At 44.7% G+C, this 17430-nt stretch overlaps 1 protein-coding gene across 1 annotated transcript in view; it reads right to left on the bottom strand.

Moving 5' to 3' along the window:
- SMG1 (SMG1 nonsense mediated mRNA decay associated PI3K related kinase) overlaps positions 1-17430 on the bottom strand; it is a gene marked incomplete at its 5' end in the record, with an annotated part of 65403 nt that overhangs the window by 6523 nt on the left and 41450 nt on the right. The window contains 24 exons of the mRNA XM_084271014.1: positions 13-192; positions 532-684; positions 1512-1649; positions 2559-3028; positions 3872-4061; positions 4142-4292; positions 5040-5266; positions 6667-6901; positions 7032-7304; positions 7993-8272; positions 9004-9176; positions 9770-9960; positions 10383-10601; positions 11199-11308; positions 11396-11534; positions 11917-12165; positions 12716-12945; positions 13163-13409; positions 14113-14335; positions 15256-15410; positions 15576-15793; positions 16100-16261; positions 16760-16937; positions 17021-17251. Coding sequence (XP_084127140.1) covers positions 13-192; positions 532-684; positions 1512-1649; positions 2559-3028; positions 3872-4061; positions 4142-4292; positions 5040-5266; positions 6667-6901; positions 7032-7304; positions 7993-8272; positions 9004-9176; positions 9770-9960; positions 10383-10601; positions 11199-11308; positions 11396-11534; positions 11917-12165; positions 12716-12945; positions 13163-13409; positions 14113-14335; positions 15256-15410; positions 15576-15793; positions 16100-16261; positions 16760-16937; positions 17021-17251 — 5022 coding nt within the window. The remainder of the gene's footprint in view (positions 1-12; positions 193-531; positions 685-1511; positions 1650-2558; positions 3029-3871; positions 4062-4141; positions 4293-5039; positions 5267-6666; positions 6902-7031; positions 7305-7992; positions 8273-9003; positions 9177-9769; positions 9961-10382; positions 10602-11198; positions 11309-11395; positions 11535-11916; positions 12166-12715; positions 12946-13162; positions 13410-14112; positions 14336-15255; positions 15411-15575; positions 15794-16099; positions 16262-16759; positions 16938-17020; positions 17252-17430) is intronic.

Here is a 17430-nt window from a genome sequence, read left to right as displayed (position 1 = left end):
CCCTGGACTCACCACTCTCTGCAGCAGGCGCAGCTCCAGCTCAGACACTGAGCTATTGAACTGCGACGCGAATGAGCACATCTGCTGGCAGCGTTTGAGAAGCTCAAATAATGCAGCATCCAGGTTTAAGGCTTCTGCTGTCCTGGTACGTAAGCTTTCAAAGTGGATGATGTTACTGCAGAGGAAAGTCACCTGAAAGCCAAAGCAAGAGGAGAAAATGTATTCCAATTAAACTATCATACAAACTGCATTTGTTTTGTGTCCTTAGAAGGGAGAATTCTAAATACAGCAGCAGTCAAGCTGCTCTCTCACAGCAGAGGTATCGCTTTGGGGCCATCCGACCCTGCAGCTATTCCCCCAGAGACTATGCATCTTGCTTCTCAAGTGGGATCCCCACAAGGGATGCCCAGAAGTACTTACTTACAGCTCTGTTTGCTCATCAGATGCTGAGGAGGAAAAGCCCCTTCTTTATAACTCAAGAGGGACATACAGAGCACACATCTACCCAGTCAGTGTCCTGTCCTCACGTACCTGACTCGCTCTCTGACTCTCTTTCAGCACAAGGCTTCTTCTTTCAGCAATGGTGGCATCGAAATCCTGCAAGACTGGGGCCAGCGCAGGATTGGCACCTCCTGCCCATTTCAGTCGCTGCTCAATACTTGCCTCAAGTGCTGCTAGCTTCTCCTGCATTGGGGAAGAGAAAACCAAACACATACAGTTCATGGGTACTGATAAGTTGATATATATCAACTTAAGCCTAATTTTTTTTAAAGTTTATACATAAACACGTGCAGACATATTCCTATACCCACAGACATAAAAGGACATGGTATTCATGACAAGTGCTAGCTTGTGCTGTTTAAAGGTTCGTTTCCAGCACATGTCACAACTGGATTTGATTATGATGGATTTATGTTGGAAATACCTGTCTCAGTTTTAATCCAACAGAAAATACAGGCAAAAGTTAGAACTAATCACATTTCTAGACTTAATTTATATAGTTACAGGAGTCCTGAACTATTTACAGCTAATAAACTACTGCAAACATACCTTCACAATTACAAAGGAAATTAAAATTCAAGAGGCTAAGCAGTATTCATTTCAATTAAATATTCTGTATTGCTGATACCCAAAAGTCCCAAGAGCTGAGCCAAGCCACAGCACACACAGTAACTGATCCGCTCACATCTACAAAGGAACTTCTGACATGTTGCTAGTAAAAATGAGAGTAAGGATGGTCTAAGTCAGACAAGCTTAAAGAAAAGCTGCATGATAGCTTTCAGAATGTACCATCCCACATTCCTATTTCCACACATTTAACAGCTTTACTGACATTCCATAGAGAATATTTTGTATGAGACAGTGAAAATCAAACGTCAGGATCTGTGTGACAAACTGAGCCCAAGGGATACACCCCTCTAAACCTGGCCTTCCACAGCAAGAGGGAGGTGGCAGGGAGTTTTGCAGCCTGTGTTAGTCACGTTGAACAACCCCCCCCAGATCAGCAGTACCTGGACCGTTGCGATTGAAGCTTCAATTTGGCTGAGCGTGTGAAGCTTCTTTTTCATGCTGGCCAGAATGGCCGAGCGCGGCGGAGGGGTGACCGAGATGGCCTGGGGGCGACTGATGAGGAGATCCTCGTGCTGCCACTTTAAAACAGAAAGGAACATTCAGTTTGCTCAGCATAAAACACCTTGTTTCACAAACAGCAGTTCTAGTACAGGGGAGAAGTCAGGGTATTTAAAGAGGGTGAGGTGTCAGGTGATACCGCCACACTTAACAGCTCTACGTCATTAGTGTTTAGTTATATAAGTAAACTATGTTTTCTGTCAGTCCTTAACTTCCTGGGAGTGATTTATACAGGATTCCTTCATGTAAAGGAAAAGCCATCAATGCTCAGTAACAATTCACTTGTGAGGCATTAAGGCCAAGACAATTCTGCACACAGGCCTAGGAGAAGGTTTCACTGACATCACCCTACAGACCCCCAGAGGACAGGAGACTCAGCGATACCACCCCACTGCCAGGTACCAGCACACAGGTCATGGCACACATTTATTAAACGTGTATATTTATCTAAAGGACATTTTCAGATTGATGCTGCTGCTATTTATAGTTTTTCAGGAGACAAACAGCAGAGCAAGGAGACAGTATATTCAGCAATGGTTTAAACTCTTTGCTTATGCCATCTCCTCCCTTAAATCACAGTCTGTTTGAAAGAGAATGGGACAACACTGCTAACAACAGCCAGTGAAGGCTTCCTAATAAAAGCACTTAATGGTTACTGAAGAACTAATTACTTGTATTGACTCAAGAGAGCATTTTGCATTGCCATGTTTGCATCTTGTAAAGCAGGCAGTCTTGAAAAGCAGCAGCTCCTCCTTCCTTGTGCTTTCAGAGAACAATTTAAATCTAAAATGCTTACTGAGTCTATTAAAACACTGTAAAGCTCAGGCAACAGGACATAAAGGGCTTGTGGTGCTCAGAGGAACCCGAGAACCCGAGCTCACTTCCCACAGACACAACAGGGAGCGAGCTCCTGCGTGGCACAGTCTCACCTGGAACATGGCGATGTGCAGCTGCACTCTCTGCAGGCTGGTCTTGCAAGAGGAGATACTGGTTTCCAGCCTGCGCACCAGGTCGTGCTTCTTCCAGGCCGTATCGTAGGAGCTGGCCAGCACTGTGGCCCTGTTCATGACCAGCTGGGAGAACTTCCCAACCTGGATGTTGTGCTCCACAGCTTTCTTGCACAGGTCATCCACAGAGACCTTGCTCTCTGCTCCAAAGTCTTTCGCCTCCACCTGAGCAATGATATCGACGCCCAAAGCGCTGATGAAACTGCACAAGGTCAGTCCCAAGGCTTGATTTGGAAGGCCAATTAGAAGCTGTCTCACAAAGTCAGCTGTAAAAGCCTTGATTGGTTTGGCCATTTGGTCTTCACTAAAGCAAGAGTTCCTGTAAAGGGCTTTCACGTTGACAATCTGAACAGGTCCATTCACTGCGTTCTGGTCTTCGAGGGAACTGATGCCTTTCAAAGGAAAGAAATAGCATTTTCTTTAAACAAAACACTTGATGCACCTCAATGAATATTGTCTGACTTACAGACACTGCAAGGTCCCAGGAAATCCTTTTTCATTCCTGCTCACTTGCCACACACACAGAGGTCCACTGTATGTTGTTCTCAAAAGGACACAGCATGTGTCCTGGTTTTGGTCAGGATGGGGTTAACTTCTTTTGTGGCAGTGGATGGAATGCTGTGTTTAGGTGTTAAAATGGGAGCAGTGCTGATAACACCCTGATGGTTTTAGTTGCTGTCAGACAGTCAAGGACTCTCTCAGCTCTTCATATTTCTCTACTAATGAGAAAGGAGGGAACAAAGCCAGGACAGGTGACCCAAACTGCCCAAAGAGAGTATTCCATGCCAATCATGTCCTGCTCAGTATAACGGGGGGCTGATAGGAGGAAGAGGGGGCAGCTCCAGGATGCGCAGTTTTTGGGGGACGGTCGGGTTCCGGGACAGCTCTGGGTGGCACGGCCTGAGCTGTGGGTTCGGTGAGAAACTGCATCCTGTACCAACAGCTTCATAGATTTTTGCTCTAAAGTCCTGTTAGCATTGTTATATTTTATCTTTCTGCTATTTTAGTAAACTATCCTTATGCCAACCCACGGGCTTTTGGGGTTGTTATTTGCCCCTTCCTTTTCCCTTCCCTTGCCTCACCCCTCCACCCCTCCTTCTCCCCCCCCCCCCCCTCCCCCGCTTTTCCTTTAAAAAGCATGCAGCTTCATGGATCTTGGCTCTCTGCTGGGGTAAAACCACAACAGCATGAGAAGGGGACAAACCAACACCAAGTATTTGGTAACATTTATTTACCTGACAACGTTTTAGAGAAGGTACCACAGAGCCTGAAAAACTCTTTAATTGTTTGCAGTCTCTTCAGAAAGAAGATCTCCTCCAGAACTTGCCGATTGTTGTCATCATCAAAGAAGTTAACCTGGGTGCTGCGCGCTTCCCTAATGATGTCAATCTTACGCCAAGCAACAGGTATTTCCATCTTGTTTAGCTGAGCAGCACAAAGGAAAGAAGTTAACTTTGTTTTTATAACGCTTTCACATTCCTGACTCAGAGTGTACCAATCCATACCTTTTCAATCAATAAGCCAAAGGCAGTTTCCACCTGAGCAAACATCCCATCAAAGGCCACCAGAAGCATCTGGCCAGCTGACATTTTGGGAGTTTCATCAACTGAACCGTTTCTTGGCTGAATCAGCTCCCCGTACTGAGCATGAAGGACTCTAGAAAAGAGACAAAATGTACATGTTTTTCCTTGGTTTACAAGAAATAAATAGTGTTTTCTAAAAGTGATGATCCAACAGCTAGAGCAAAGTGGAATTAAGTAACACCTGAGCAAGGTGACATTTCTGCAGGCCCTTCCTAACCACCATGCCCTGCTAACCACATGAGTCCCCATGCTGGTCCCACAAGAACAGCCAAGGGTGCCACAGAGGATGGGACTGTATTAAAGGATTACAGATCACTTTTACTCGCCAGGACACTTCTGAATTGGCTCAGTTGCCCACCCAGCATCTCCCCAGAAAGGCAGCAGCCACATCAAAGACACACAATCGTTTTGTTTGGGTAGGGGTTGGTTTGTTTGTGTTTTTGGGCTCTTTTTAAATCACTGATTCATTATGCAAAAGCTGCTCAACCCTCCTGAGATGAGTGCTGTGGTTACCGGCTCTCGCTTTTCTCCCGCAGACTAACAGACTGGTTCCTATTTTTAGCATCCCTTAAGTCCAACCATAAAACCACAACTCTGTTTTGGAGGAAGCTGGCAGATGTGAGCAGATGTAAATGCAAATCGCTGTCACTCCCTGCTTGGAGGTCTGTGTGTGGAGGGGACACACGTGCACTTCAGACACCGCACTCTGCTTGAGGGTATTATTGGGCAAGAAAAGCCCGCACCTCAAACACCAATATTTATACAAACTAATGCTCTGCAGACTTCTCTCACACCTGAACATCACCAATAAGAGGTTTACCTGGCCACATCGATGTAATGAGTGTGTGTTTCCTCCTCCAGCCCCATGGCAGCATTCCGTAAGTAGGCCTGAAGAGACTCCACCAGGGTTTGCAGGGGCACCCCGTCAGTCGTTTGCTCGATGAGGTTGTCCAGCTCATGGAGCATGCTCTCCAGAGTGTACTCCCCCTTCATCAAACACCTGAGTGCTTCAGGAAAAATGATCTGTCGGAAGTTGGAGTTCAGTTCCTGTTGAGAAAGGGGCATGGAAACATTAAGCAGCGTTCTCCTCTCTAAGCATCACATCCAGCATCCCATGTTAGCGTCACGCCGCTCTGCAGTAGGCAGGATCTGAACAGCAACATGAGGGTGGCCACCAGGAATCAAAATCTGTTTTTTTTTTTTATGTGAAGAAATGCAGAATACCTTAAAACCTGTGGAAACCCAAAGGGTTGGCATTGGCACAACACAGCAACAACTACCTCAACAGCATGAGCAGCAAGAATTAGAGCAACCCTCAGCAGAGGGTTAGTGGTACAGAGAGCACACCGTGCAAACCAATTCCAGCTAATTAGACAGCTTTTCTATAAAACTGTAAGTGAGCAAGTTAAATTATTTACCAAATTTATGATTTACTAAACTGATTGGACCAGGCAAGGGAGAAGGAAAAACTCACCAGACAGCAATTGTTTTGCTAGTGTCCTGTTCATGCCACAGGAATCAACACAGGTAAAAAACCCAGTACCTTAAGTGGGATAAAGCAATTTTTCTCAAGCAGAACACAACAGAGGGCTAAAGGCACCTATAGAAGGAAGCAACCAATGTGCTCTGTCTCCAAAGTGAGCCAAGACACCCAAAAAGATTCGTTATCCTGCCTACTCAGTGAGCTACACAGCTTAGGAGCTCACAGGGTAAGAGATCTCTGCTGTAATGAGATTACAGGCAGGTTTCTGAAAAGATTCTGAATACTTTGAAGAGCAAAGAAACAGAAGCGACAAAGATCTCAGTATGCTTATGTAGGAAAGTATCTTTCAAATACAATGCAGGGGAACCAAAAGCCTCCACAGTTCATAAACACCTTAATCTTCAGCAGTTATTTCACTCAAGCTGCCGCTAACAGATTTTTGTTTTATTGAAGTGAAAATGTTTCTAAGCCACAGAGTTTTAAATCTGCTTTTTTAATTTCCCAATCTTGGAGTCAGAAGCCTGTAAAACAGGTTTTCAGGATTTGTTTCAAACTCCTTGTTTCAGGTGAAAATAAGTAAGGCTTAGCAAGAGCAGAGCCAGCAGGAGCATGGATTAAAGAGTCTGGGAGTTGCTCTGGACTGCCAGCAACAGAATAAAAGAACAGCAGCAGGACACAAGGCTAGCACATCTCTAAACCTGACATTAACATCTTCCCTTCCCTTACTTGACAGTAGTTTTTACCATTTACCATGTACAGACCAAAATGGTTTCTTTCAACCAAAAGAGACACAGTAGGAAACACCTGCTCAGCTCAGCCACACAGCAACCAAAAAACCCCACACTCAGCAGCACCATAAGCAAAGACTCAGCTGGTCAAGGAAGAGGCTGCTAAGAATGGCTTAGCTGTAGCCTTAACAGGTTGGGGATGAGGAAAGAAAAAGTAACATAAGAGTAAGTATCACCTGCAGTGAGATATATACTCCGTTAGCCAAGTGAACAGCTTCTGATGCTTCAATTGGGTTCGGAATATCTAAGTCCTGGGGTACAAGGTGACACTGCTTCAGCAGCTGCACGAGGCAGGTGACGTTCCCACTCATGCTGCACAGCTCCTCCAAGAACCAGGCTCCATCCCTTGAAGTCAACTCAACCAGTTGCTCTCCAGCACTGGATGCTGCACCCTCCATCATCAGATTCCGCCTGGACAAAGCGACACTGGGTTAAGCCACCTGCTTGTTGTTCCTCTCTCCATGTAATTACATTGTGTGACTGTTCCTTCTGTGTCCCAACAGTGAACACACACAGAGAGGTGTCACTCAAGGCAACTCACCTGGTGAGCGTACAGAGGGCGGAGATGATGACGCTCGCTAGGCTCAGCGAGCCCTCCTCCCCGTTCTCATGGAGAAACACCTTTATGCAGCGCTCAATCTCCTTCAGCTGCTCCTCACAGACAGGCACAGTCACTGCCTCCTGCTTCAGCCGCTCCACCTGCCTGATCAGCCTGCTGTTTATATCAGCCGCGTAGCGCTGCAGCGTCATCTCCGTGGCGGTGATGAACTGACACATGCTTGGAGGCGGCTGAGGAGCGTACTGCATTTCATACCTGTCAAGGGAAAGTGCATTTCCTAAGTATTTGCAAGGAGAGAAGACAGTCACGAGTCCCTGAGGCAGGGGATGATCTGGAATCTAGATAATCTAACCCAGATCCTGCAAGCCAAGCAGCAGCACTGCTAAAATGGCCTGACTTTGGAAGGGAAAATAAGGAAAAAGATTGCTTGAAAATCTGCTTTAATTAAAAAAAAAAATCATTACTAGACTTCAGTGATTTTTAATTACTGGAAGTTTCTAAAGCCCCTAAACATCACTCGCCCCTAAACATCACTCGCCCCTAAACATCACTCGCCCCTAAACATCACTCGCCCCTAAACATCACTCGCCCCTAAACATCACTCGCCCCTAAACATCACTCGCCCCTAAACATCACTCGCCCCTAAACATCACTCGCCCCTAAACATCACTCGCCCCTAAACATCACTCGCCCCTAAACATCACTCGCCCCTAAACATCACTCATTCATTACAGCCCAATGTTACTGCAGTACACAGATGAAACTCAAACAGTATTTTTAAAGCAGCCTTTCATCCTTTTCCTCCAAACCTCTGGAATTACAACTGAACCTTGTCTTGCTTCATAACTAGATTGGTCCTTGCAGAAGTATTTAGTTTAATCAGAGAATTAAAGACCTGAAGCAGTTGGAAAATGAAGTTCTTTAAACAATCCATTATTCTTACTTCCTGAAGATATCCTGGCAGCGCTCGATGGTCATGTTACAGATGAGTTCTTCCATCCACGTTTTCCACTGCTCTATCCGGTGCTTCTGGAACACAGCTTTTGGGTACTGAAGAGCCACTGTTGCATAGCTGTGTAACTGTTCAAGACAGCCACGCAGAACGGATCTCCTCTGCTGCAGGAGGGCTCCCACCTCCCCTTCCAGCTGCTCACACTGGCTGATGAGATGTGCCTGGCCTGCATTTTGCAGGAACGCTGTTGCTGGCACGTAACTTGGGGGCCCTTTTAAGAAGGAGGATTAGAAATTCAGCTCTGCCCCTCTCTGCAGGTTACACATTTTAGAGCACACAAGCACTGAACATCTTTTCAGAACCATTCTCTTAGCTGGGATATGGGAGGCATTGAGGATTCACAGTGAGAGTTTTGAGCACAAGGTAAGAAAATAATCATAGAACCAGAGAACGGGTTGAGTCAGCAGGGACCTCAAACCCCCCAGTGCCCCCCTGTCACAGGCAGGGACACCTTACCCAGCCCAGAGTGCCCCAAGCCCCATCCAACCCGGCCTTGAACCCTGCCAGGGATCCCAGGCCAACCACAGCTTCTCTGGGCACCCTGTGCCAGGGCCTCCCCCGTCCTGGGGAAGGATTTCTGCCTCCCAGCCCCTCTCCAGCTGCCCTCCTGCAGCTGAAGCTGTTCCACTGGGCCTGACCTTTCCTACCGTGGGCACCAGCCACTCCCCAGCTCTCCTGGAGCCCCTTGAGGGACTGAAGGGGTTCAAAGGTCTCCCTGCAGCCTTCTCTTCTCCAGGCACACCTTATGCACAGCTGGGCTAAGGCAGAGAAGTCCCCTCAGGCAGCTTGGAACAGTAGGGCTGAAGTTCTTTAAATCCCCCTCTGAAGAACCCCTGGTATATACAGGGCTTTCCCTTTCAGTTATACTCTTATTGCCTCCTGCTATTAAACCCCAATTACTTTCAAAGCATTCCAATCTCAAAGCACAAACACTATTGATACCTAGGTCCATTTGCGTGCTGATTTCTTGCAGAAGACTTGCAAGCTGCGGTGCCTCTAAGTTACTGAAAGCAGTTTGGTAATGTGTTATCCACTGCTCAAACTCATTCAGCTTCACCTGGATGGCTTCCTGGACAGCTCTCTGCTGAGACTGCAGCTGCGTGTGCTCTGAATACCTGAATTATTGAAGCCACAGAATCACATGAGTGCTACAAGACAAAAGAAGACTTAACTATATTGAATACAAACCCACACCAACCTTGCTGACCAGAAAATTATCATAGTCTCACCAGTTACATACAATTTTAACAAAGTTGCATTGACAGTTAATTCTCTTTTCCTACAAACCACTCATGCAATCCTGAAAATCTTGGCCAATTTCAAAAGAACTTGAAAAAATTAAGGAATTAGAAACTCAGAAGAAAAGAGTTTTGCGTTATTTATCAATAGTCACATTACATGGATTAATTTGATGGGACATTGCATTCAGCACACTGTCTCTTGCCTCGTGGGTCAAGTGTGGGACATGGAATAGCACTGGTTATACTGATGCAGTAGGAGATGTAGGGCATAAATAAGGCTTAGAAGGAAAATGGTTTCAATAGTTCTTCCGTACAAGGAGCGAGTTGTTTACTGTAAGAATAACTCCTCCACAGCTGTTCATCTCTTTCAAATACACATTTTTAAGATCTAACTCACAAGTACATTACTGAGCTACAAACTCTATTGGTCTGGGCGATTCCTGGCAGAATTCCTGACTCCTCTGTACCTGTGCTGAAGTGTGTGGGAAGGATGATCCACTCCTTCTGCCCCTTCCAGAAATTCTATCTCCTCCAGCAGTTTTCCTTGCAACTTCTCTACATCTGTCAACTGCTCTTGCAGGCTCAGATACTCATCTAAACCACTGTCCAGTTTTGGCAGCACAGCAAGCATTTCATCTCTGTTCTTAAACCAGTTAACCTGTAACCAAGACACAGATGTATTAGAACAGGACTTCAAACAGGCAAGAGGAAGCCGCTTAAGGCAACATGTAACCCTCCACTGATGCTGTTCATCTAGGACTACCTCCAGCACTGACCTACTAAAGCTCAACAGCCCTTCTTTCTTTAGGCTGCTCTCCAACTGCTGTTTGTATTCCTGTAGCCCAGATTGAGGCAAAACATTAACGCCCATTTCAGAATTGAGCACACAGAAAACAAACACCAAGTAGCTGCAGCTCCTCATAAGCACCTCCCTCAATACAAACTCAGTTCAGCTCAATGACATTTTAACTACTGCTGAACAATTGCCACTTCTTCCACCACCCCAAAAAGCAAATAGATGACGTGAAGGCATAGGAACCACTCTGGTTATAAAAGAGAAAGTTGTTATAAGGAACTCACCTTTATCTCAGCCACTCTTGAAGAAAAGAGGCTACGTGTAATATCTCTTTCCATTTCTCTCTTGCTCTGTTTGTTCTCAGCCTGCTGGCCACCACCTCCATAGACAGCTCCAGCAAAGCCTGCTTCCCCTCCTGCTGTCCAATCCACCAGAGGATCATAAACAAACGCTTCCAGCAGTGTCAGCAGCGTCTCTCTGCCACGCCGCATGATGTGAAGGACCTGCATCAGATGTGAAACAGACTCACTCTGATCTTGTGGAATCCCTGTAGCGCAGCAGGGCTTTGAACACGAGATACCTGCTCAAGGGGGACTGAAATCCATGACTTACCCCCAGCCCCCGCACACACAGACCACCACAGCACCTACAAACACAGCCAGCCAGCAGTAACATGGCCAAAACTAAGGACTGCACTCTAGCCTTCCCCACAAACTCTAGCAACAGACCATGAGGAGGAAAATCCTCCTTTGTTTAGAGTATTTTTCTGTTTGAAAGTGTCTCTGTCATGTTGATAAAGCACAGAAGAAAACAGGGACACAAAACTTCACAAAAAATGCTTCAGGAAAAGCATCACGTTTTACACACAGAGCCACAAGACTCCTTCCACCCCAAGCAGTACTTGTACCACTACAGGCACATGTATCCAACGTCCCACTTCTTAACTGCCCACTACAGGACGTATCTAACCCGAGTACAATTAAAATCGCAGCAGAAGAGGTGAAGGTTTTATAAATTAATGACAGAATGTTTAATGTGAAATCTCTAAGAGGCCATCTGGCATCGACAGCCCTCTGCTGCCCACAAGCCCCCCAACTCACCTGCTCACAGGACAGCCTGAAAACCCCTTCCACCCCCGTCACTCCAAGAGCTGTTTCGATATTGTGCGTCATGCGGAACGGCACCTTTTCCGGTACCCGGAGGCTTTTCCCTTGGAGATAAAAAATTCAGTTGTTTCTTTTAATGACCAAGCAGGGAAGCCTTGTATTTGAATAACATAGAGCATTTTTTAAATTACCTTTTTCAAAGCAAACATTATAATCTATGTGGACAACTTCTCCTGTAGTCATATCTATAAGAACATTATCCAGATGTCTGTCTCCAAGACCAATGATGTAGCCAACCATGGACATAACTGCAGTGGATCTTGCATACGACTTTAAAGAGAGTTTCAGGAAAAAATTATTGGTGGGAATCCTCTGCCAACACATCGGACTGCCTACCATCTTAAAGCATTATTTTAAGTGTAAGACAAATCAAAGCCAACTTATTCCAAGCTGTTTTCTATTTGTTGTCTGATTTCTTAATAAGATTTTTCAAGTCTTAGACTCATAATTCTAGCACAGCTCTATGTTGTTATCAGGTGTATACCCATATTTCTATTCCAGATGGCCAACATTTCCTGTTACCTGACACTTCAGCAGTGCCAGCTCACCTAACTCATGAGTATCACTGCTTGAACACATCCCAGGCATTTCTTGCCCCTCATCCCATTACAAACACAGCCTTTCAACAGAAGATACATCAGTTATAACTCACCTGGGTAACTCTCCACCACTCATCTGGTGTTGTACATGATGACCAGAGCTCCTTAGCTAGGAGATTTGGGGGAGTTGCTTCCATCAGTTCTTCTAGAACAGCCCTCATGACATTCAAGGGCCAGTCACGACGTGACACATCAAGACTAAGCCCGACCGCCTTTAAAGCGGGTCCGATTTTACTGTAGTAAAGCTCACTGGGTCTGGGCACTATTCCAGGGTTCTGGGGTGTCTGGTAAGAGTCCTGAGCCTAGGAGAGGTAAAAACAGTAGTTCACATACTGCAAGTTATTACAGCAGAAAAGTATCCCAAATCCAGGTTTTGTGAGAATGCAATATGAAATCAGCTCTGCTAAGGATGGCTTTTACAGCTTAGAGCTCTCAACACCCAATAGTTAAAAAAGCCTAAATAATAAACAGAAAACCTTGTTTTGGCCTAACTCTGCTCTTGCTGAGGAAAATTTCAAAAATAGAGTTGTAAAAACTATTTCAAAATTGAATATTGGAAGTGAGATGTTGAAGTAAAAGAATTTTAACCCAAGGTTAACTCTGCTCAAAAACAGTTCTCCTTCAATTATCGTCCCAGAGCAGCATATTTCTGATACATATTGTAATATATAAAGACATCTAGGCAATTTCATGGACACGTGATGAAATCCCAAGAGATAAGAATACACAGAACAATTGTGCATTGCTGCAAACAAATCAGTTCTCTTAAAGCTACACTATTTAGAATTACAAAGCAAATCAGAACACATCCCTTCCAAATTATTCCAGGCTGGCACACCCCACAGTTATAACCTTTTGTGCTTGTAAAGCAGCTTCTCGCTGTTGCCACCGCTTGTAGAGACCAAAGAGAGGTGTAGCTCCATCCACCCACTGGATCAAGCCCGACCTCGTGCCCAGAGGTGTCACAGAGTAGTGCCTTGCATGGAACCTGGGTGTCTCTTGCCGGTTAATAGTAGCAAACATGGTGTTCACAATGGATAAGAACTGCATGATCCTCTCATCTAGATGCAAGTCTTCCAAACCTGTGAGAAATTTACTTTGTTTAAAATTTAGTTGTTCTCTTAAAGCCCCAAATTTAGTATTTTAAATCCTACTTCGCTTCTGATTTTGCTCCAAACAACTCTTTCTCCATATCATGCAGACACACCCAACAAAAATGCAACCATGAATTCCTAACTTCAATACATCTGGTTTATAACAAGAGACTGTAACTCACAGGAGCAAACTTCAACTCCTTACCTTTGAACAGGTAGGGATAGTTCTTCCCATCCGACCCCAGGAAAAGCAGCTTTTTGGGTTTGGTTTTGGTAGGCAGGATTGTGATGGTGCTGCCCACACTGTGAATTGTGACTGTGTCTCTGGTGGACACCTCTCCAGGCAGTGCTATTTCAGTGTTCATCATGGCTGCCAACCAAGGGCTGATTTCTTCAAGCCGCAGAAGGTAACTAGCCCGTTTCTGTGCTCGCTGCTGCAAACTCAGCATAATCTGCTCCAAAGAAAGTGTTTGGTTTAGACTGAGTTTACCTAAACAGCCATTAAAACAAACCCCAAAAGGAACACACCCCCTCCAAACCAGACTTAATGGCAGTCATGTTCCAGAAAGCATAGAGATTTTTCTTCAAATTACTTTTCATTCTTGCTCCCCTAATTATTCATTTGCAGCTTAGGATGAAGATGACAAAAATGACAAAAAAATACCCCAAAACCCAGAATCACCAGGTTGGAAAAGACCTTTGAAGATCATCAAGTCCAACCATTTCCATCCTAAGCTAAACCATATCCCTACCTCATCTACCCTTTTTTTTAAACACATTCAGGGAAGGTGATTCAACCCCCTCCCTGGGCAGCCTGTTCCAGGCCCTGACAACTCTTTCAGTAAAATTTTTTTTTTTATGTCCAATCTAAACCTGCCCTGGCACAGCTTGATGCCATTTCCCCTTGTCCTATCACCTGTCCCCTGGCTGAAGAGACCATCGTCCACCTCTCTACAACTACCTTCAGGTTGTTGTAGGTCCTTTATGCAGTAAATACACCCTGTCTGGTGATAAGCAACAAAGTCACAACAAATCTGACTCCTTCAGAGATTTACTCCTGCATTTATAAATATTTGAGTTGTGGCCACAGGCAGCAGAGTTATGCAACCTCCTGTTTATGTCCCACATTGTATTCTCTGCCTGTGCATGTAGTACCTCTTTAAATGGGAGCCAGCTGCTTCCAGGCTTAGCAGGATTCAAAGGATTCTTAAGTTTCTCCAGAGCATTTTCGATGGCATCCCCATAGTTATCCTGGAACCACTTCTCATGGGGAGTTTCTGCCGGAGCTGCTGTGATGCTCCGCACGTGCTCCAGCGCAAACACGATGGGCTTCATCAGAGCTGTGTGCTTCTCACGCATGATTGCTATTTTCTCCTCTCTATTGAACACACAAAACGTTTCCTCTTAAGTTCCTAACACCAAGTCACTTCATAAGCACAGCACTAAGACTGCAACTGAGACACCTGAGAACTTGTTACATCTTTAGAATGAGGTCTTTGAGGGTGACTGCATTTCAAGGAAGAGCACTTGATTCCACACCGAATGCCTGTTCCTCAAACACACTTCTTTTTCAACTGAGATTTAATCTGGGTTCCTCACCACTGGAAACCCCAAGAAGCAGCTCGGAGTTCAAACCTAAACACCTGATTTGCTTTGTCACAGGAGGTCTTTGCTACCACATCCCAAGGATGTGCCACACTACAAAGGGGAAGAGAGATTCAGATCATGCAGTTCTCCCTCTCCACATCAGCCCTGACTATGTAAGTCAAGAGGCATTCTGAAGCCAGGCCAAGTGCCCAGTCGATGGTTTTCCTTTTCCACGAACCCATTCAGAGGAGAGCCCTCAGAGTAAGGGAGAGGAAAAAAATAAAAAGACTTGCTGCACACTGAAACCCAAAAGCAGATAAAGACATTAACTCTAAATATCTGTATTTACACTAAACTCCAAACAGATTACACCCTTCAGCATTCTTGTCCTCATGTCAGCTGACCCATAAGACAGACCTCGGAGAGGAAGAACTACAGGGCATCACAATCCACAACTTAGTAATTCGTTAGACCCCAGTTTGTACTATGGAAATCCCAGCATGGAGGCACAGGCAGACTGTTGTTGTTTCTCATTTGATTTAGAGTACTTGTGGTGGCACCAATCTGTTCTTGAAGTAAGGTTGTTGTCTTACAAAGACAGGACAGTATGAATTCAGGTGCAACACCACTGTTGATCAGTTTGACTGTATGCTTCCCCAAGGACAAACATTTGTTACAATTATCACTTGAACTATTCCCAGAAAGCCATACTTCCGTAAAGTGTTGTTGTTCTGGACCCTCTTGACTTCATCTTCCAGTTGTTGAATCCTTCTAAGGACATACATGTGCTGCTGCAGTAAAACTCCCAACCAAAGTTCATCCCAAAGAACTGTGACCCTGCGCAGCTCAGCCACCAGCATTTGAACCTGTGTAAAAGAAGTTAAGATGTGCTTACTTTTAAGAGTACTAACATTCAGGTTTATTTTTGTAGGTGAACAGCTCAAAAAAGAAGATAGTCTAACAGCAAAGCCGCACCAAACTATTTTGTGGTTCAAATAAGAGGAAGAGGTTATCACATTAGCATTAATTACCTGCAATACCATCGTTGGATTGGCAGCAGAGAGTTTCTCCACAATTTTGCTGTAGCAATCTTGCATCATTGCTTGATCTTCATTTAATCCAACTTTTGTGTCATCTTTACTACTTTCTTGAGAAGCTGGGGGGCTTCCCCCATCACATTCACCACCCAATAGTTCTTCTCCTTGAATATTACCCAGCAAAGTGGGGATGGCAGAGGGCAGCTTGTTCCCTAAATTAAACACGGACGTTCAAATATTAACATTCTGGCCTTGAAAGATACCCTAGCTCAGTGCTTAATTTAGCATCAGGTCCCCATATTACATTAACTATTGGTGAAGTACATGATGTTAACACTGAAAAGACCAACTTATTTGGCAAACTGGTAAATCACATGAAACCCATCAGCAAGTTCTCACAATAAAAATATTCTTGCAATCAAAGTAATCAGAGTTACTGGGAAAAATTTAAACAACCCCAACATTTATAAAAATACAACAGCTAAAGAGTATTTGAACATTTGTATTTCCCTCCATACCTGATGTCTGGGACTCACTGCTAAGGGAAATGGTGCCCACTATTGCAGGATACAGTATGAGATGAGGAGAATCCTGAGCCACTCGACACAGTAAGTTGCAAATGCTCTGGCGAACGTACACTTCTGGGTGATTGAGGCGGGAGAAGAGCTGGGGTATGATACCTTCACAAACAGAACAAGAAAACAATGTGCCAATTCACTTTGTTTCACTTCAAATTAGGCAGTTTTATTTCATTTTTAAGAGCATGCTGGTTTCACATTGGGAGAACATGTCTAGTTTCCCAATTAAAATGTCTTTTAATAAGTGTCTTTCACAGTACAGACGATAGCTGATCTAGTAGTCAAAGACAACATCAGGTGCAATATGTAAATCCTTCAGTTGAGCTCTATTTAAAGTGATAATACAATGTAAGACTTCACAAACTGCATCTCCTTTCTATGTCTTCATGCAAGGGAGGGAGAGGATCATACCCTGCGCTGCTTATCTGCTCTGAGCTCAAGTCCACCCTGCATTCTGAACACCTGTCATGAAATTATTTATTAAAAGCCAGGCTCTCATCCCATTATGCTTAAATAAATTCTCCAAGTGCAACCAATACCTCTCTGCTTGTATTTAGAGAAAAAGTATCAAAATTAAACAACTGGATGATGCATTCTTACCTCTCCAAGGAGCAGTAGGTGTAGTTTCTAGCCCATGCTCGAGATACTGTCTGAGTTCTCCAGCATGTTTCACAAGCAATCGCAACAGTCGTAGGGTTGCCATCACAATAACATCATCAGTGCTCTGCTCAGAAGTATTTCTTAAGTGCAGCCTGGGATCATCTTCATCAAGGGGAACCTTGAAAGACAGCAGCACACACAGTTTGTGACAGCCTTTAGGGAAGGTTGTAAACCCAACTCCTCACCAGCATGAGCACTAACCTGACCAGCATTGAGTTTGAGGAAAGTGAAGTATGCACTGCAGGAGAGTTTATAGAGACTGAAGATCCTGTCTACAACTTTCCTCCACACTTTAATTAACCCTTCTGTTGCGTTTTCATCCAGATCTGAAAGCCAGGGACAGCTCGTTAATAACTGACGCCATATAACATCCACCATATCGTCTTCTTCATTGTCTTCATTTTCAGTGATCTGTAGGGTCATATCTTCATCCTAAACACAAATAAAGAGAACACAAGTTTGATTCAGGCCTCCAACCTCCTCCATGAGGAATTAGTTCCTGACCCAGGTTTGGTCTGGGCACCTCCTGCAATTGTGTTACTTGATCAAGTTATCACAGAGCAGGCGAGTTACCACGTAGCTAACTGATGGTTACTCTCAGACCTCTGGGA

Source organism: Gallinula chloropus (assembly GCF_964237585.1).
Source record: "Gallinula chloropus genome assembly, chromosome: 15".
Classification (NCBI taxonomy): Eukaryota; Metazoa; Chordata; class Aves; order Gruiformes; family Rallidae; genus Gallinula; species Gallinula chloropus.
This window is presented reverse-complemented; position numbering and strand designations above follow the sequence as displayed.